The sequence below is a fragment of the Zeugodacus cucurbitae genome, chromosome 2, assembly GCF_028554725.1.
Source record: "Zeugodacus cucurbitae isolate PBARC_wt_2022May chromosome 2, idZeuCucr1.2, whole genome shotgun sequence".
Classification (NCBI taxonomy): Eukaryota; Metazoa; Arthropoda; class Insecta; order Diptera; family Tephritidae; genus Zeugodacus; species Zeugodacus cucurbitae.
The window spans coordinates 15423681-15446074 of NC_071667.1; the positions used below are offsets into that span (position 1 = coordinate 15423681).

At 36.2% G+C, this 22394-nt stretch overlaps 2 protein-coding genes across 4 annotated transcripts in view; one reads left to right on the forward strand and one right to left on the reverse strand.

The window, feature by feature from the left end:
* The window catches only part of LOC128924111 (uncharacterized), a 521511-nt gene that overhangs the window by 392274 nt on the left and 106843 nt on the right, over positions 1–22394 (forward strand). The window lies entirely within an intron of this gene.
* LOC105219933 (uncharacterized) overlaps positions 1–22394 on the reverse strand; it is a 120844-nt gene that overhangs the window by 8351 nt on the left and 90099 nt on the right. Inside the window, exons 10-13 of one of the 3 annotated variants that reach the window (XM_054235874.1) lie at positions 8414–8565; positions 7591–7706; positions 2599–5115; positions 1563–2541 (exon numbers count right to left, since the gene is read on the reverse strand). In XM_054235874.1, the coding sequence (XP_054091849.1) occupies positions 1563–2541; positions 2599–5115; positions 7591–7706; positions 8414–8565 (3764 nt within the window). Of the gene's footprint in view, positions 1–1562; positions 5116–7590; positions 7707–8413; positions 8566–22394 lie in introns of all 3 variants that reach the window. The other 2 variants (XM_054235873.1, XM_054235872.1) reach the window with 2 other exon arrangements.

Here is a 22394-nt window from a genome sequence, read left to right on the forward strand (position 1 = left end):
TTGTGGTCCTTAACGAGATATAATTCCTTGTCTGCACCAAAATCATAGACCCGACTACCAAGCGTACGAAACATTTTAAGATGTATTCGAATAATCTTCTAATATATAAAAAGTAAAGGCATTTTTCGTTGTAATTTTATAACTTAAGAACGAGCTCACCGTTTCAAACCAAATATTTGTTCGGACTACTGAGTAGATGGTTTATGTGAAGTTTGAACAAAATCGCTGGAGCGGTTCTTCATTTATCTATATATATGTATATTGCTCCGAGTTAGTCTCGCTAAAACTCGAAAACGGCTGAACCGATTAATTTTAGTCTTAAAATGTTCGTGGAGATCTAGGTAAGTTTTAAAAGGTGAGAAAAGTTCGAATAATTGCAGGGAAAACCCAAAAAACGGCCCTGCGCTACATTGAAAAAAAAAAATTGGAAAAATCGCAAATAAATATTTTCAACACAGTATAAATTCCACTTTGTTTTCTTTTCAAAACAAATAATTTCGCGCAGGGCAACGTCTACGGAGTTAGCAAGTATTTAATAAAAAGTAAAATTCTTCATTTTAGAAAGCAAGGAAATCAACGCAGTTAAATGTCAAGAAAGAAACTGAAGCTTTGTTTACTAGGGAATGTTCTATATATATTTTGAAGTCTATTGTAACTAGATCAGACAACGTGATGGCTTTGGATGAGCAAATAACCAGTATCTTCACCTACTGCAATGTGTTGAAAGATGTTATATAAAGCATATTTGAGTAGAAGAAGACTAACTGATAATGAAAGAAATTGTGGAACTTATATATCTTCATAATATAAAGAAAACTACAGATATAGAAAAAGCCATCAGCACAATCTCGTTTTTATGACCGATAACTCTCTGAATAGTAGACCACACAAAGTAGAATACATTTATTGGTGGAAAAAATCCACAAGTCCGCAATTCGGCATTATACTATGGTGTAAAAATAATAAATGGCATTCGGATAATGTTGGACAGAGAAACCGAATCTACCAAAAGCTGGTAAATATTTGCGTTTTTTGAACAATGAATATACAGTTTGCCTTATGAAAACTTGCGTCTGATGTACTTTTGAGTATTGATCCAAAGCCGTCTAGGCAGTGGATCGATTGAAGATGTCGTTACCGTTTGAGTTTGTCAAAGACTGTTTTCTTAAAGAATTGTTTGCCTCCAACGGAAAGCATATTCATCATATCTACTGTATAAATATTCAAGCAAAATTTTTGTGAAAATAAATACCGATATTAAACATGGTTCTTTAATTATCTTTCTTCCTTTCACATATACTAATGTCAGGATCAGAAGAAGTCTTTACTATGTAAGAATCAATAGAAGAAAACAATATAAGGAAGCTAGAAAAATAATCCTTTAACTGCTTCAGTTCAACGGGAGAGTGAAAGCAGAAACAGCACAGCAAGAAGCAGCATTGACGGAATATACCCTACCAGCAAAGTTAATTAATTGCATAGAATGCCAGGGCAAATGTTAGAAGCAGGCAAAAAACGGCATAAATTGTGTACTTAATGCAGGAGTTAGTTGATCTCATTACTTTTGTTGCAGTTCAGTGCGTACAGTGCCCGTCGACGATGAAGAAGAAGTAGAAGACGTGCCCGTTGCAGTGGAGTCATTCGATGATACTGTGGATGCCGAGGACGTCGAACACGCCGAGGACGATCTGGAATCTGTTGAACGCGCTGAGACTGAACTCATACAGGAGTCACGTAAACTTGCCTGCCTGCTGACACTGCCGTCGACTGTTGATGTTTTCTGTGCGCCGGGCGCCAAAGCTGCCTTTAAAGGCTTTGTTTGCGCCAACTGTGCGGCAATGGCATCTGCTATTGTCCTTGTTGCGGTTGGCGTTGTCGCTGTCGCAATGGCTGACGTGCAATTGACAGGTACGCGTAACTCTGTTGCTGCTGTTTTTGCTGTACCACCGTTTACGCCGTGTTTTGTCAAGGCTGCTGCCGGTATGCTTTGTTGCCGTTGTTCGGTTTGCTTTGGCTCTAATCGTGCTTGTATGCTGTCGCCAGAACAGACTTCACTCGATGGCATTTGCGGCATGCATGAGTGTACGCCCGCTTTACTTACTGTTGCACTTATGTCGTTAGCCGTGGCAGGAGCTTTCTGTACCACTGCTGCTGTCGCAGATTCCATTGTTTGCTTGCTCATAGCTGTCACCGCTTTGTCGTCGACGCCAGTGTTTGTCAATTCCGTTGCACCTGAACCGGTTGTAATTTTAGTTGTTGCTGCTGTCGTTGTTAGCGAGTTAGTTTTAGCTTTGTCATCGTGTGTAGCGGTAATGCCGCCTATCCGGGGTGACTTGATATGTTGTGAGGGTGCTGCTGCTATTGTCGATTGTTCGTTGGGCATTGTCTTTCCTGATGCTGTCAAATTCGATTTCGCTTTAGATTTCGACTTATTGGGTTGTGCATAAATATCAGTAATGTCAGTAGTAATTGCAATATTGCTGTTGTTGTTGTTACCCCTGGTAGTCATTATATTATTGCGTACACCGCCATTTTGATGGCCTGCCAAATTCATTAATGTCGGTGTAATTAGCGTTGGTGTTAATGCATTTGCCATACCTGTTGCTGTCACGCCGTCATTTGATGTCGACGCCAAATTAGTTGGCTGTTGTATCGCATAAATACGCTCCGTGTGGTGTGTAAGTTTCTCTTTGGTTTGTTGTTGTTTGCGCTGCAATTTGTCTTCCATTTCGACGGAAATCGGACGGCTTTCGAAGCTTTGCAAGCCCGCAGCATCACCGTTACTTAAGAATGTCGTCACACCAGCAACACCACCTGGCGTCATGGCGTTCGACTTTGAGCCGACTTGAGCGTTGGCCGGCGTTAATGATGCTTCCGAATAACTATGCATAAGTTTTGTTGCTGCCGCGCTTGTGTCGTCTTCCGCTCTGATGCTTGTCAGGCTATTAAAGGGCGCCCTGTCAATTGCGGTGGGCTCAGCGCGCTTAAGCGTCGAGTAATTAGCATCACCGCTGGCGCCCGTCTGCGTCTTCTGCTTCTGTTGCGGCACTATGGGACCCACGATAAGTGTATTCTGCGTGATTGGCGGCTCGTCTTCCTCCTCGGCTGTGCAATCGTGTGCCAGCATTAATGGCGATGTGGTGATATTACTGCTATTACGGCGCGCCGAAGGTCGCCGTCCAAGCGTGGAGATGGTGCGTGGTGGCGGAAGTGGTGGATAACGTGCACCCATAGTGCCACCGGCACCTAGTGTGCTGCTGAAGTGCGGCAAAAAGCTATTAGGCGGCAATGAGTTGCGTTTATTAGTGGTGCGCAAGTCCAGAGTCATGGGCGGCGAGTCATTAGGATCGGCATGAAATTCGATATTTGCATTGGTTGTTGGCAAAACCTTGGGATAATTACGACTTTTGATAACTTGTAGTTGCTGCGCCGGTGTACGGCATGCGCTTGCAATTCCAGCATCATCATCATTATCATCACGACTGGTGACATTTACATCCTCTCCCAGAAAACTGGTCACCTTTTCATTCTCTTCAATTGTATCGCACATACTACTGTAGTAGTGCTGCATATCTACGGGGTCCGAATGTGAGTGCGCATGCTGCGGCACTGGCATGTATGGTGGTAATTGGCCCTGCTGTGGCAATTCCGCCTCACATGGCTCAGTGGCGGCCGAATGCTGGCGGGTAAGCGCATAACGTGAGCTATCCAACGAGTTCTGCGGGGTGAGCAAATCCTGATCGGTCACTTCTACCTCCTGGCAGATAATTATATTGCGCCCATCTGACTTTATTTTGTGCACCTCAATCGGTTCCTGCTCCAATATGCTGCTGCTGCGTGCCGATGGTGTGGCATCAACTCCGACGCTCACTTTCTGCGAACCCAATGGCTGCTTGAAACTGCCACCTGCGCTGCTGCTGCGTAACGATGAAAATGTGGGCGAGGAAGATTTTTTCGAACCACCCTTTGAGCTGTCCGCACCGCCCCCACCGACGCATGCTTTTGCATCGGCAGCAACGCCAGCTGCAGCAGACATCCAAGCACACACTTTGGTATGCGTATCTACAGTGGAGGTGCTCAGTTGGCGTGTCATTTGAAAGCCATTTATCGGGGTACGTTCTGTTTTAACTGCTTCGTAAGTGTTCGATTTGCGTACAATGTCTAAAATGTAGCTCTCATCGCCGTCATTTTGCTTCGAGCGCTTGAATTCATCGTCCGTGGTGGCATCGTAACTGAGTATGCCACCCAACTTTCGTTGCATTGAGTGCGCTTTCTTCTTCCTCTGCAGCAAGAATGTCGAGTAAATGATGACATTAAGCACAATGAAGACGGCAATCAGTCCGATGAGTAGTTGTATTGTCGTCTCTGATTTGGCAACTTCCTCTTTGTTACCAGTGCTAGCTTCGTCACCAACGACAGCGCTGCTGCCCGCATCATTACCTATGCCACCACTGCCACCACCACCTCCGTCGCCAGCACCATCAATACCATTGCCATACTCTGCAATATCTGCTTTTGGCACACCATAAATTGCACTGCCGCCAGCCAGCGTTGCGCCAGAGCCAATGCCAATTTCGCTAAAACCACCCAAGTCATTTATTCTGGCAATACCGCCTACTCTACGAATACCAGCTAGCCCATCCATTACACCATTCGCGGTCATTGTATAGACCTGTTCGTCGTTCGCCTGTTTTGTCATGCCGAAAGTCGGTGGCGCATTGTACATATTCTCCGCAAAGGTATCGCCTGTCGCGCTCATATCACTGGTGCTGCCGCCACCACCACTCTCCTTTTTGTCACCTAATTTCCACGGTTCCTGTAGCAGTAGTTTCAATGTGCGCACTGGATCCTCGGCACCATTATCACGTGTGCCAAATTGACTCATATGACCGGTTATTACTTCGCCACCACCATGCCGCTGCCCCTGATAGGTATGCTGCGTAGCTGCAGTGGCGCTACTCGTAGCAAAGACACTATCGGCTCCATTGTACAGGGTTGTATGCAAATACGGTTGCCGTTGTATGTTCGCAATTTGGTTCAGTTCATCGGGCAACTCTTTGTTCCAGAAATTCATATAGATTTGTCGGTACTTGTAACCAATCGTTGGTGGTATGCCTGTGAATGTATAATGAAGAAATTTGTCAGTACAGTACTGCATTTCTGTATGTATGTAGAGTGTGTAGAGGTGGGTGAACAAATACAATATGAAGTAGAAACGGGTTGATGCAATGCGTTCAATGTGTTGCATTGACTTAAGTGAGTAAATTGCTCTTCTTTTTGAAAAGCCTTAATACATTCGCGCAAAGCTTGGAATGTCGATTGACTATTGTCTACCTTACGCGTGTTATTCCACTAACAAACTTTCAAAACCCAACTGTTTTAAGATAAGTATTCATTTTGTAAGTTTCTATTTGATTTCCAGAATTAAGGGAGTACGTTTTCGTGATCTACTCCAAAATTGAGCTCATTATCGTAATCCTATAAACAAAAGTCGAATATGCGATATTTTTCGGAAAGTAATTGCAACATAGACTTTATTAAATTTGGCTGATTCTTTATTGTGGCTTGTTTCAGTTTTTTTCTTTTAAAGGGATGATAATCAATGAATTCCCTAGACTTTAAATATTATCTCAACTACTTTCGGAGTATTTAGAAAATGGTTGTGCGAACACCAAAAGACGAAATATAGTTCAAAATGGACCGTTGTTCAGTTATCGGCATTTCACACACGAGATAATTGATCAATTAACTGGCCTCTGCTCGATTAAAAAGCTGATTAAGATCAATTTACCATACAAAATAAAAATATACATTAATTATTAATTGAATTTTTTATCGACTTGAACATGAAATGCAACTCTGCGGCAAAAATCGTACTTGTAATTATATATATGTTCTTTGTCTGCGAGTTGTTCCTCACGCTACACGACTGTAGATGTCGCTGTTAAAAATAACAATCATCTGATAAAACTTACCAGCTTCTTACGAAAAGCAAAAACAAAATTGTATAATAGCTGATAGGTTATCGAGTAGCCGGCAGTGTGAAGGGCAAAAACTGGTTGCAAAATAAAAATTTTAATTGATAAATTAATGTGGCTGTGTGAAAAGGCTATTAGGTTGTTCTAAGTGTACTGGCGATGATGATTACCATATGACTCAGAATCGACTTAATTAAGTTGGGTCTTATCAATTTCGTCTACAATTATAATTTTACCATTTAACTGTATCAAATGATGGTGTCTTGTAAGGTCAAGAAACACAGCAGCTGTTATGAAATATAGTATTTCGTTAGGGGACAATCATTTTTTACCCACGCATTTAACAGCGGGCAATAATTGAACCAACAAAAGGCCAGTTTATTAACCCTTAAATTTTAACTTTAATGTCCGAAAGAATAAAAATTTAATTTTATGAAAATATGTTCAAACCTGTTATATTCAGAATTCCAGCTGTAGCATATTTTGTATGGAATGCTCCCATATTCATCCTTTTCCTTTTTCGACACACATCAGCACACAATTTAAGCGTGTATGTGTATTCGCTTGTGCACAACACTTCGAACGAAAATCAAATTGAATTAAACGGCTGCCAATTAGTGGAATACTTTCGCTCGTTACGCTACACAAACATACACACATACACACATATTTATTGTTTTAATATGCAGTTGATGGTTGCAGGAGCAGCTGAGAGCCTACTGAGCGCATAGCAGATAAAGTGTACACACAGAAGTACACACGTATACACCCTTATCCTAGACGAAGGCTAGAGCTCAACGGCCTTTTTAGGCTTTTATAAATCTTTATTAATTTAATGGTCTATTACGGCTTATATTACATAACTACAACGATTTACACGAGACGAGTAGCGCTCCATGCAGCCGTAAGGCTATAGACATTTCATTGAGAGCATATTCATCTCATATTGCTTTTCCTAATTATAACAATATATTTAGTTGCTGTGTTTGCTTTTTCGCAACAAAAACAACAAACAATTCATTAATTTTACAGTTCACAGGTTATATTAATGAGATTCCGTATTTTCTAATTAAATATTATAAAAGCATTGCTGCGATGTCGAAAGCTATAATGGCAAAGTAGTTAAGTGTGTAGTAGCTTCAACTCAACGCAACAGTATGTCTGCGACAGCCTACAAGTCCGTCAAGAAATGAAATTTTACATTGTTCGGCTTATAGTTAATGGCTATTAATAATTAACCAAGTTAGCAGTGAAATTTACATTAACAATGAGTGTATACTAGTAGAAGTTATAAAGAGCTTTTGTGCAGCTGTTGCTTTAATTTATATCTTAGTGATCAAATAATCTTACATAATGCACTTTGGAATTAGCAATAGTTGCTAATACCTCTTAGCAGCGAGATATTCAAGAGAGATTTCGCGCATTTTGCATATATATATACATATTTTGCAGAGAGAGAGCTTTTGCATATAAAAGATGAACGATCATTTGTGGAAAACTCTCTCCGACTAAACAAAATTATTTTTCAAAACTACCAACACAATGACCGTAATCTAAGGTATAAGATAACAAACATATACTAAGATACATACATATATTATCACCAACTCACCAATATTCATATAGGATTGTGTTCGTTTATTGAATTCCGGCCAATCAAGATCATACCGATCCCATTCCAGCGCATGCAAATTGATGAAACTACCCTTCCATGGCGCCTTCGGATTGCTGTAGTTAAGAGAAAATAACAAAATAAATGTACAATGCTGCAATACTAATACATATAACAATATATAAACAATTATTTGATGCTGTGCAATCTCGGCTATGCACTCAACTTTAAAGATCATGAAAATTCACTTTCTACTCTTCGGGTCAACGAAAGAAAAAAATACAAATAAAATTTAAACGAGCATTTTCAAAATAAAATTGAAATTCATTCCGGCTTGTGCAGAAATATACATAAGTATAAAAGTTTATTTCTATTGCTGCTGCTGCTTGCCTGCTGAAAGTAGTCATCACCACTGCATGCAAACTTATATATATATGAAGTAAGTGTTGCACACACTGGCACAATGTAAAGCTTTCTCCATTGCAGTTTTGCGCACATTTGCAGTAGAAATTGAATTTAACTGCATTTGCAGGATACGCTTACGTAAAATCCATTACGCACAATGGCTCGAAGAAAACATTTGCGCTTCCATTTCACAATAACGCAAATGCGATTTTGTTGACTCACAGCAGGACTTAGTTAAAATAGCATAATTAGATTTTGAAAATAAAACTTTCGAAAATGTTTACGAAAATAAGTTTTTTAGAAAATATTTAAACGTATACAGTATTTGCTACATCATCATCAATAGAGTAAATCGTTCAAGCTTCAACCTTGAACCAAAGTTTTTGAGATTTAATATAGTAGTAGTTCATACTCTTACCCAGTTTTTGCGAAATTTGTCCAGTACGTCATCACTGCTTCGGAGAGCAGCTTCTCCTGTGCGCCATACGAACTGCTAGGGAAGTAACCAGCCGGAGCAAGTGGTGCACCGAAAATGAAGGCCAACTCTTCACCCGTTATGCTGTGCGGCAACTGCAAATAAATCCGCGTTAAAGAAAAAACAAAAACATTATTGATGAAGTTGTAGGCTATAATTATGGCAACCATAACATAATAAATATCTTTGTAATAATATATTTATGTTTTAAGTAAAATTACCAAAACCAAATTTTACAATATTATCTATTTATTTTTTAAAGTTTCACCTTGAATTCATTAAAAAAATACCACGCAGCTAAACGTTAAAAATTAAACTTCCAAAAAATTCCAAAAGAATGCCAGGATACTTTCGATGTTTAATGGAATAACTTGAGCGCAAGCGAAAACTACAAATTAAAAAATTCTACAAACACGGCCAGCACAGCAATACGAGTAAAACGCTGTAAAATAGTTTGTGAAATATGAATAAACAGCATATACACTCATGTGGTTTGGTGAAAAATGATTTCCTGTCACTATTTCAAATCAATTTACTGCCGGAAATTGTATAAAAATATGCGTATTGTTCTAGTTTTGTTGTTGCGTGTGTATATTTCATGCAAATGTTTTCCGTTTTATTTTAATTAGATTTAGAAATGACACATATACGCGCATATAGCCCCAAATTTATTTATTTATTTTTTTGCGGCAAAATATGCATGACAAATTATCTAGTGATCCATATTTGCATGCAACACAGTTATTTGTCTGGCAATTGAATTCCAGTTATGCGAAAAAATTTAATTATTAAGTTTTTGCTACAATTTTACAAAAAAAATGTATTGAATTAATTTAGCGGTAAGGAGATTTTACAAATTTCTATGTACTAAGTATTCCATATTTTTATATTTTTTAAATGTGGCAGATTTTATTATTGTTTTTCGTGCCCACATTGATCTAGAAACTTCTCAAAAATATCAATATCAGTCAGCAATTCTATACATCACGTTCATTGGGAATATGTACAATAGCTGGGCATGGAATTTAGACGCCAGTATTTTTTTATTTTTTATAATATTTAATTTATGTCAAATTTGCTTCCAATCAAAAAAATGTTTTCGCCTTCTTTGCCAAGGTGCATTTAAACGAATGTCTACCTCTTTTTTTATCATATTATTAAAAAAATTGCATCAAAAATAACAACAACAACGAACCCAAGTTTTTGCACTACAAACAAACTCCCGTTAGCCTAGCAATCAATATAACATAGAATTTGTTTTAAGCAAGTCATTGTTAAAAGAGAGAGAATGAAGTAAAATGAAAAATATGGCTGCGTTTAAACGAATGTATATCACTGTATTCCTATTTCACTTATTTCTCCTCACCTTTTTAGAAGTTTTTTTTTCGTAAGAGTATTTTAATGCATGATAAAACAGGATTTGCAAATCAAGTTTCAAAAATAATAATAATATCACAGCAAGTTCATAATATAATTTGAGCCTGCCAATGAAAAACAATTTTATTAAATGAATGGTCTGAAAAGTTTATTAACTCAGGAAAAAAAAGAAGCAAGCAAATTCAAAAGAGAACTGTTATAATTTGAGTAATTCTTAGAAATTGCAAATAAGTTAAGGGAACGCATAATTTTCATTTTCGTTCATTATTCAACGGTCACATATTGTATTCTTGAGAGCAGGCATACTTGTTAATTACGTTACAGATAGTCTACTGATCAAACTTTTGTTGGAATTTTTTCTTGAAAATAAAAGCAAATTTATGGCAATTTGCTCATTTTGAATAGGAGTTTTTTACTGCTACTAGCGTTCATGTTAATACCGGGTGCGTCATTTCCTATACCATCTAAATAGTATTAAATTTTGCTTATTTTTCATCGTCATTCCTCGATTCATAATTAGGACTTCACTGATTATACACTGTATATTATTTACAATCATTATAATTATAATATTATTTATCGCTTACATTAAAGTTTACCTTACTAAATTCTCTAATAGAAGCAAGTCTCAGCATTTATTCTATGTACCGAAACATCATATAAAATTTGCTGCACTTTTCTTTGATATTCTCGGTTGCTACTGTCAATGAAGTCAATGCAGATCAAAAGTGCAGCAAAGTTTTGGCTTAATAGCTGTTTGCAACTACATATTTTCATTCACTTTATTTCCCAAATTTTTGTTTGACTAAATTAAGTTGCGAAATTGTTGTGAATTTACAAAATTTAGAGTGAGTTCTTGTAGATATGAATATTTGTAGGAAAAAGTTGTCTGCAGCGCTTCAAAATATCGTAGTAGAAACATTAGCAAATTGAATAGTTGAAAACTGGAGTATTCGCATTGAAAATGAAGTAGTCTTCAAAATTTGAAAATTTAAATATATGCCATTTTTTCTATTTCCATGTTTAAACAGATCAATTAACTGAGGCAATTAAAATATTAATTGGCTAATATCCTTTTCACACAGAGCTAGTTGATCAATTAACCGGCATCTGCTCGATTAAAACGCTGATTAAGATCGATTTACCATACAAAATAAATATCTACATTAATACTTAATTGAATTTTAATCGACTTGAAAATGAAATGCAATTCTGCGACAAAGCTCGTAGTTTTATTATATATACGTTCTTTGTATGCGAGTTGTTGTTTGTGGTACACGACGGTAGATGTCGCTGATAAAATAGCAATCAGCTAATGAAACTTACAAACTTCTTATTAAAAGCAAAAACGGAAATGTATAACAGCTGATCGGTTATCGAGTAGTCGGCAGTATGAAGGGCAAAATCTGGTTTGAACCACATATTTAAATATACATACATATCTTGAGGTTCATGTCGATTAGTTTGCAAATAGTTATTTTTATTGCAGGTTATATAATATATGTGAATGTGCTTTATGGTTGTTTTCATTACAACTGTGGATTATGTGTCAATAATATGGAATTTTCAAAAATTTTTGCCATTGTTGGCATTGTAATTTTTAAGCTCTATGATTTATTTAAATATATTAACTTGCTCGATTGAATATAAGTATTGATGTGCCTTCTAACCCTTTATTCGAAATTCGACTATTTTTCGCGCAACGGAAAAACATTTAAACAGCAAACCAGCAGTTCTTAACCCTCTTCGATCCGGAGCAAAACGTATAGCTGACGCATACGAACTCACCTTTCGTATATATATTTGCAGCTATACGAATTCCTAATATTTCTCTAAAAACATGTTTACTGCTCAAATGTCAAGTTCGTGACTAGAGTTTTTTATTTATTTCGCTTTACAACATGATACTTTGCGCACAACTGTCTATATATATTTTGGTCCCTTTTATATACATTATTCTCTTATACTTTGGTTATTTTCGATTATCTAGGAGTTATTCATTTTTTATTCATTTCATTTCAGTTTCTTTGTGTCACTATTCTTTCAGTTAGTTTTACACTTTCATTTTCTCGCCAATATAGTGAAATGAAAACTTCCGGCTTTCTTTTGGCATTTCCTTGCCTTTGTAATTGTGTGCGAAAATGTGATTTTGGCGCAAAACATGACGCAAGGAAGCACACACGTGCCACAACCATATACATATTCATATATTTGGTGACAAGGCCGTATCCTTGTAAATATAACTGCACGTGCGCTTCGGTTATAACCTCACAAGCAGATGCTCCGCCAAAAATTTACGTGCCAGCAAGTGTGAAGTTTTCTTTGCTATGAGGTGTTGCCGCAGAACTACGCTATCACACACACACACGCACATGAACTTTTGCTCACAAATCAGTCTATATACTTTTATTTACTTGTTAGTTGCGCAAATATACATATGTGGTTACATCTTTATAAGCATGTGTTAGCGGCGCGTTTTGTGTGTAAGTGGATCAGTGTGCCCTTTACAAATAGAAAGTTGTTTTGTTGTAAAGTTGTTTGCTTGCCCGTGGCATGTGTGCTGCTGTTAGCTCAACATGTCTAACGAAATTCATTGGTTTTATATCCTTGTGCCGCATTCATTCAAAACTTCTCCGCTATTTTGTTGGTTACATACTTTGCTTTTTTATCATTTCTAACGTTTTTGTTGTTGTTTATTATTTAGTTTTACCATTGGATACTTGCCAAACTAGCGGATCGCTATCGTTGTGTTGTTATTTTGTAACAAGTTGACGTTCTCTTACAAAAACGGAACGTGTTTTAGTACAACTACAATAACATATTCATATTGTCCAAGAACCATTCCTGTTATAGAGATTTCTTAAAGATTTTTGCAATACTAAAGTGCTAAGATTGGGTGTTATGTACTTCCATAAAATCACTTAAAACTCAACCTAGAATTTCAACGTCATACTAAGCGCATTTCTACAACCTTTGAAGAGACTACTTGAATTCGATAAGTGAAGATTCGCCATAAAGTAAGATGTTTGATTCTTTTATTATTGATTTTAGCTCGATAATTTACGTAATAGCCTGTTAGAACGGATGAGAAAACTCACGGTTTTATGAATTTAAGAGTGTATATATATATATATTTATTGCTAGTTGACAGGTAGGTTTTGCATGAAAAAACCTTCAACTATTGTTGAAGCTTACAATCGTCTCGAGAAAATTTTACATGCTGGATTTAATGCTTACAACCGTATTAATACTTTTCAAGCTCAATTACTCTAAGGAAGATATTCAACTCTACTTTTTTTTAACTGAAGGCAGAACCTGCCTTACTCAGTTATGTCCGGTATGAATATCAGTTGTCTAGGTGCTTGTTCTAAATGCTACATATAGAAGCTCTATTGGAGCATACCTTGGTTGAGTAGTTCACATTAAGATTTAGTGGTCTACCTCTGGAACAACTTGTGTATTTATTAGAAGCCAAAATCATGCAGTTCACTGGTGGGATTAAGAATCATTATAATGCAAATAAATAGAGATAGGTGGTCTTTATAACAGCAAAATTTTCGAAATGGAACACCGTTTATCCGAGTAACCAGTAGTCTTAAATTAATTCGTTGATAAAACTAAATTGGCTCACCTATCATAGAGCTTTCACAAACAAATATTTGCTTTGCGGATATGCCGAGGGTACATATGTATATTCCTCATAGGGTACATTTGTGTATTCCTCTCCACTCCTCAAATTCCGAACAACCTGCCTGAGTTTGTGTTTCCCTTATTTAATGTGCACCTATTTGCGAGGCAAACAAATAAAATTGCCAAGTGTCAAGCGTGGAAAACGGACCAATAAATAAGACAACTTAAACCAAACACGACAAAGTTTAAAGTTGTCATGCTGTAAGTGAGTAGGAGCGTACATGCTTAATATGCTTATGTATTTACTGCAGAACTTGGAAAGCAAAATACAGCACGCTGCTCTCACTACAACAACGTGCTGTGAGGTAACAAGAAAAATCTTGATGCAAACTTTGACTGTGTAGGCGCTACACATTTCCTTTTTGTTGTTGGTTTACCATGGTCCATTGTTAGCTGTGACCTACTGCGCTTCATTTTTCGGCTAAACACAATCAAAGATTTGCGCCAAGTCACGTGATGAAAGTGCACAACAACAACAAAAGCAGCGTTAGCCGACCACGAAAAGCGGCAACTTTGTGGAGCGCTCGTTGTATTTGAATTCAGTTGGTTGTTGTTGTTGTCGCCTTTTCCGCTTGCCGTTGGTAGCCAGCGATTTTTCATGCTTTCCGTATTACTTCTACTTACAACTTTACTTACTCGTTCATGCATGACGGGTGCTTCATCCAGCTTTACGTTTAGTTTGTCCTATTTCATTTTGCCGCACTTGTTTGTATAAATATATTTTTTAATATTCCTACGTAGAGCATTATTTCATTTTATTTAATTTTTTTTGTCGCCGACTACATCATAAAGCCCGTTCTTTGAGTTAACTTGAATTTTATTTAAACGCCATTTTATTTATTTGGCTAAAGGCCAAACATATAAGGCGGCTCAAGTAAACAAATATCAACACACGTCCACACATACAAGCACTTCAATGTAAATATTTGTACGCGTAAGTGTGTGTAGCCACATAAATTTATTTATTTGTCCCGTTAGTGGGCTCAAAAGTATATTTTATTTGCTTGAAAAATTACAACATAATCGAAATAAACGACAAAATGTAAGCTGTATAACACAGATTCTCTGTCTCTTTCTTACAAGGTGCCCTTAAGGAGATTTTAGTAAATGCCTTTATGATTGTAAATCTGTAAGATAATACAAATAAATGATTGTTCAGCGGAGCCCTTAGGGAGGCCAAGGTATTTTACGAAAAGGCACATGTATATCAATTTGGCAGTAAAAGCCTAGAATTGCTTTTGATGCCATCGTTTATTTGCAATAATCATTAGCTATTCATGGAAGTCAAAATCGTTGGCTTAAATATTAAGTATGTATCGAAAATCTCAAAATTTAAGAATTTTTTAAGAAGTCCAATAAAATAACTGGCATAATTACAAATTATTTTTATTAACTGGCCTAATAAAATAAAAATAGAATAGAATCGGTATGATCTGATTTTATGTAATCTATCAAAAGTGCTTAGCTTTCAAACTGTTGTTGCTTTAAAATGCAATTTTTTTTTTAATTTTTTTTATTATACATCCAAACTAGGGCTCTTAAAATTATTCAATTAACCTGAAAACCGATTATTCGAATATCCGGTTTGTAACCGTTCGTACGAATATTAACCGGTTAGTACTATTCGATTAGTCGCAATGTTACGACCATTCGAATAGTCGTTCTACTGTGGTTATTCGAAAAGGCACATGTATATCGATTTGGCACTAAGAGACTAGAATTGCTTTTGATGACGTCCTTTATTGGCAATAATCATTAAGTTTTCATGGCAGTCGAAATCGATGACTTAAATATTAGGTGTGTATCGAAAATATAAAATTAAATTAGAAAGAACGAAATATAATTAGGGTATTCACAAGGTGTCATATTGTGTCATATCGTCATATTGTCATATTTTTTTATGACTGTCATATCAACACTGTTGTTGTTTCACATGCAAAATTAAAATATGACTGATACAACACTGCGTGGTATGTTTCTTGAGTTCGCTATTCTATTCCTCTACCCACTTGCTGCCGAATTTTTTCGGTTTTTTGCGGCATATGCCTAGTAATATGCAGTAACCGGTTACTTTTTGGAAAACTTCGACGAGTGGGTAGTCGGTTTTCTGTGAAGAACCGGTTTTTTGGGTCGGTCAGTGGTCGGTTTTGCTCGTGCCCCTCTGCCCGAACACTTCTCAACTGATTTATACCGCACATTGTATATATCTGGAAAATACGGACATATATCTGATTGGGCCTCAGCAAAATTCGCTATAATTAAGTGTAGAAATATGACAAAATATGACATACAACAGTTAAGGGTGCTCACAAGTGTCGTATTTTTTAAGAATATTAAAATATGACATAAGACATACAACAAAGCTTGTAAATTGCCTAAATAAAAATGTGCATTTAGTCTTGTAACTATTTCATTAGCAGGCAAAGAAATTGTAGTCACAGCCAATCATAGTTGTGTTATCGAACATAGTGTGGTGAATCGAACAAACAACTGGTATAATAAAAAAAATTTAATAGAAAGAGGTTATACCACTGTTATGTAATTTCTTTAAACACATTGACTTTCAAACTGTTGTTGCAATTTTTTATTATACATCTAAACGTAAGCTAAGTAAGACATATTTACAATGATAACAGTTGATTTCAAGACTATCCATCACTGGGCGGACATAATAGTAAGAAGAGAAAGTGCAAAGCTAAAAATACACACACTTGGCAAAAGAATTACAAGCCATTTTGCAAAGAAAATATGAACATAAAGCAGACGCAACGCAAAGTGACATAATAAGACAGTACAAATAAATTTAGACCTCGTTATGTGTGCCGGAATAGAAAGTGTAGTACTCAGATAGTCAAAGGGCGCAAACGTTCTGGAAGAACTAGTATACTGTGGCTCAAATGTAGTCCTTAGAACATAGAATATAGTATAATGTAACCAATTTTATTTATTGTAGAGAAGAGCTTCTCCAAGTTTGATATGAAGTAAGCTCAAGTTACGATTTAGTATTGGAAGTAGCACAGTCAATTGAGTAAAGCGTACTCTTTACCATTTGATAGCAGTTGGGCTATTCATTATAGAACGCATCATAAGCAGGTTCGTGTGCGATTTATGCTAGGTTGTATAGGGTGCTCTTTCAAGAAAAATTAGTTCAAATGTGAAATATTTAACTTTTCCAGCACAGTGGGACTTATGCCGTTATTGCTCAACCGTAGCTTGAGTATTAGCGTGAACCGTTGACTTGCGTAACGCCGCAATAACACATCAAGCTTGTTAGCAATCACTCTAAAAAATTATGTAACTCTTAAAACACCCTTTAAATATATAAACGTGTTATCATTTGTTAACTGTTTGAAAGAAGTAATCAGACATAATGTAAGCTGATGCCTTGTATTTTGCTAGCTCAGGCTATATACTCTTGTTTGCTAGTATATGTATGTGTGTGAGGGCTTTTCATTGCTATACCTGCGTGCTTGTGTCCATTGTGCAGAAACTAATCCGACAAAATGAAATTATAAGTCAAATGGGTTTTTGCAGAAATATGAACAGCATCATCTTAGCTGCATTACACTTGATTTGCTGCTGTAATTCGCCCACTGCACTCTAATTGATGAGACGCATAGCGCACTCACTGCACCGCACCGTTGTATTTGATGTACTCGTACATATACATATGTATTTGTACTTGTGTGCTGCTAAGCTTGTAAAATAATTATGAGGCATGTAGTTAAAGCTGTGTGAAAAGTAGCTGTTACAGAAAAGATGAATTTGCGACTAACTGAGAAAATAACAAAACTGCATTTACTTGGAAATATGTGTAAATCTGAATAGGTAAGAACAGCTCATGAAAGCGTTTCATCTTCTTTTCATTTTGAGTACTGTAATGAATGAAGTTAGAAAATTTTCTTTCATTCCTAGAGCTCGACCTCGATGTCACTGTACGATCGTATACTTGTCGAACAGATCATAATAGTTTGAATCTATTTTTGAATTCTGTATGTAATGGTTCATTGGATCATCTCAAATAAATTTAAGATAAGTTCGGAATCTATCGTCTACATATATTCTTTGCAAAAATTGGTTCCGAAAATTCTGAGATTTCTCAACGAAGCACATATTACTTGGTTCTCAATGACAAAAAAATGATAGCTACAGGTCTCTGAACATCGCGAGAGATTTTTTACTTAGGGAATATAACCTAAAAGGTTTAGATTTCTTGGTCTTCGCTGCAGTCTGAGAAGTCAAGTACACAAAATGGGAATTTACTCGACAGAAAAATGTCAATTCTGTGATCTCTTTCGGAGTATGCCAGTCGAATGTGCCAAGTCAGGGCAAGATGATGTGAGTGAAGGAAGAAGGAGTATATTTTCGTTGATAATTTTCTAATAAAGAAAAATCTGGGTACAATCGCTCCACTTCTCATTGATGTAAGTTCAAAGATTGAACACTGTTAACTTATTTCACTTTTATATTCGAGGATTGATACAGGTATAAAAAACTAAGCTAGATGACAAATCTGATCTGCACACAATTGATATCGGTCCAAATCTTCCTGACTCCTAGATTTAAGCATTTTTCAAAAATGTGTCTTCTTTATTGAAGACACTCGAATGTACTCGTATTTGTGCGGCTAATTTTGCCGGTATTTTGACAAAAGCCACTCAAAATTGCATTTATTGTATTGAGTACGAGTGCATCTGTCGAAGCATGATCAAATGTTTGCATACTACTTATGAACGTACTCTCACGTTCGAACAGCTGTGCAAATACGTGGACAATACTACTTATGCACTTTACGCTCAAGCGCTCAATCACTCACTTACGCACTTATACTGCACTGCACATATGTAGCTACATGGTTGAGCATTTACTGAAATGCTTGCCGAAAGAATCCTCAAACAAGCGCATGGACACGTACTTGCAAACCATTAAAAATAACAGCATATTTTGTGAAAGTAGAAAAGAAATTCCAAGAAGAAGTGTGTGTATGAAAATTTCCACTCAACAGCTTTAAAGAAAATGTTGCCACACGGATAGCAGACATGTTAGTAATAGTAGTAATAAGAGAGATTTTGTTGATAAAAATCATTTTCATATCAAATAACATCAATTGTAGGTTAGTCTATCAATTTGATATCTTTGCGGATGCCACTCCGTAGCAACGACAGCTTCACTGTCCATATGCTGGCATCAATCTCGTATCATCTGCGCTTGGATTGACAGCAGGTTTCAGTAACACTCTCCATCTTTTTATTTTTCAACATCCACCAATTTCTTTTTCTAGCGTTTGCTTTAATTTTTTTCGTTCATGTGGACGAATGATCTGCGCTGTATCACTCACGCATCATCGTCAGTGTCATTGAGTGAGCTGAAATGTTTTTATTGCGTTGCTTTTGCTGGAACATCATATGCTCGTGCAAATTCTGGTTTTGATACTGCTTTTGAGAAGAGTTGGTAACTGCAGCAACATGTTTGTCTTGATTTCCAATTTAGCTTTCTCAACGAAGAATTTCTTTTTTCATCCGATACCACTAAATTGACTTCATACACTTGACTCATTCACTCGCCCAGTACACTGTATTTATTGCGCTCGTGTTTGTTTATCGATTTGTACATAAATAAAAATCAAATGAAACGTGTCTGTATCATAACTGGCATTTTTTTGTTTCACGAAGTAAACTGTTAATCAAAATATACATTTATGAGTTGTATGAAAGTATGCTACACTGAAAGGAATTATAGACCATATGAGATGTAAGTTGTGGAGAGTGCACAAGCTTCAAACATGTGTTTATACATTAGAAAGTCTGTAATCGAAATGATAACCATCGGATGATAGTTGCATCGTAGTTGTGGTTAATGAAAGAAATGTAGAATAGTGCATAATATAAAGGGTCTACATTTGTGCGATTAAACTTATTCTTATGGAGCTTGGTAGTTTTCTTTTCTAAAACTTTTTTCTCTGTTAAATAACTAGGACGAAACAGTCATAACTTCGAAGTCGTATATATATATATATATATATCGTCGTATATACCGTATATATATATATATATATATATCCAGCACAGAATCACTCTTGCCAACATGTGCTACTTTGGACCAAGGAAAGGGAAGACCTCCACTCCGTTGGAGGGACCAGCTGGAGAGCGACCTGGTTACACTTGGGATCTTCAACTGGCGCCGAACTACGAGGGTAAGAGAGGAGTGGCGAGCTATCATCGATTCGGCTATAACCGACTAAACGGTTTCTACGCCAAACACATAAATACATACTAGGACGAAAGTTTTAAGCAAAGAAGGAGACTGAGAGAGTGGAAGATACTATTCCTCCCTTGAAAGCGGTTACGGCTAGGGATGGCAAAACATTTTTTTTAATCGATTAAATAATCAAATGATTAATTGCAAGATATAAAAAAATAATTGCAATTAATGTAAAAAAATCGAGTAATCGATTAATTCCAATGTTTTCAAATAATACTAAATTGCATAAAGACCACCACCAAGTTTCAGGGCCGAATTTTGTATTATAATGCTCTATCACAGAGTACGAGACATATCCTAAAAGAGAAAATGGTCTATATTTGAAGTTAAGTAGCACAATGGTATTAAATTTTTCAAAATATGTACAGCAATCTTAAAGTAAAAGAATTGCCTCTTACTTGAAAGACTATGTTTTGCAAATTTGCGTAAAAATAAAACCAATAAAATATAGGAGACTATATTCTTATTTCAGACATTCAAATTATGTTGGTATATACACAAAAACAAAAACGAAAATAAAATTAAAATATCTTATTAAAAATTCATTTGTCTTAGTATAAAGGAAAATATATTTATTGAAGTCAAGAAAATTTAGAAGTCTGTTCAACCAAGTTTGAAGAAAAAGCAATTTCGATAAACGTTTTGTTGTCAAACGATTGCGTTTTTCGGTCGCAGTTGCACCCGTTTTTAAGAAAAGCCGCTCAGCAGGAACTGAGGTACCAAGTAGATGACAATACTTTTTTGAAAGTCCGTACGGTTTTCATTTCTTCCCAAGCATCAATAGTGTTTCGAAGCTGAAGGGCTTTCATTAATTGGCTTGCTGCTGCAACTCGGCATTTCAATCATGGTGTCAGTGTCATCATAACTTAGGGGAACATTGTCGTTACTCCTAGATTTCAGAGTCTAATTTGTACACATATATTTATATATAACTAGAAGAAATTTAAAATGTAATACCGATTGCTCCAACTTACCACAATTTGCAGGCTACTGTTGCATGCTTTAATTTTAAATACTGCAACATATTTGTTGTGTTATTAGAAAATTTTAAATTTTTGCAGCAAAGTTGACATTTAACGTAGTTATTGCTATTTTATTAAAAAAATGTCCACACTTCGCTTTTAACTGACGCCATTGCTCTTCAAACAACTGAACGTAAAATGCGTTTGACTTAACTGTAAATGAAGTGTTACCAGACATTCATTTGTTGATATTAAACTACGTTGACATATTAGAATTTAACTATGTTTACACCGTTTCCAGTCATTAATGACTGATGCGACCAATTTCGACCCTTGTACGCTAACTTAGATGAACATAAAATGTATTAAATTTCAAAATGCTGTTTGCGATTATTTTGCAATTACTCGAGTAATAGTCGAGTAATTAGAAAAGGTGTTTCGATGCAATTAAATCGTAAATTGAATGAAAATAATCGATTAATTTAATCAAATGATTAATCGTTGCCATCCCTAGTTACGGCAATACCTTACCTTGGGTTTCAGGACTCAGTTAGAGTTCTTGGTTATCACATATGCATATTCCTCTCAGTGTACAAAAAATATCACCAAATATTATGCGTACTCTTCAGTAGTTACAGTTGCAGCTACTGGCATTGGAAAAATATCGAAAGTCAAACAATTCGCAACTCAATTCCGAACTACTCAACGAATTTTGTGTGTGGCAAGTCAACATATTTTTGCCACAGTCACGACTGCTTGATGGCTGACTAGAGAGACGTGCCAGTACGACCAGTGGCCACCAATACAAACTACTTAGGTATAAATGAACATTCCGATGCCAAACTCCTGTGGAGCCCATAATACACATAGAGCACTTCAACTCATGGCGTAACGCAATTGGGAGCATTTGGTAACTTTTGGTTAGATTAACACTCGAGCAAAGTGAACAAGTTCAAACGCATTACTGCCCGACATTCACTCGAAGTGCTTGCAAAAACTTCAAATGTAAATAAATGCATTTACATTACATTACACATTTTCGGTTTATAACCATTGACCGCAAGAATAACAACGAAGCGTCAGCATACTTTTTTCAGCGAGAATTAAGATTCTTGTTTATTTTTCGTATTATATTATCCGTTTGTTGTTCTTTCCACTTTGCAAACCCGCACGACTGACTGATCAAAATTGATTTTTTTTTGTGGTGGTGTAAAAGTAAGCGCGGTTGTATATGTTTATGTGTAATGCTTTAATGTAATGCGCTAACGAAAAGTAAATAAATAAATAATCACTTAAATAAGAACATGATTTGACTACAAGGGAAAAGGGAATGGTGTATGAAATGGAAAATAAAAGAAATCAAGTCACGAAATGTATATGCTTTCCCTTGATAATATACAAATATAAGTATAAGTATTAAGCTGTCATAATCAATTTACTGCTAACCCCCGGTTAAGTGCTTAACCAGGTTCTTATAATATCGTGAAAGCACAAATATATATACTTCAGTGTTTGATTATTATTCGAATTTCTTATACCAATTTTGAGGAAATTTTCAATTTCTTAAACTATAACTTCCATACAGTTGCTTGGCTGTTAACCCCCGGTTACACCTTAAATTCTAGAATCAATCT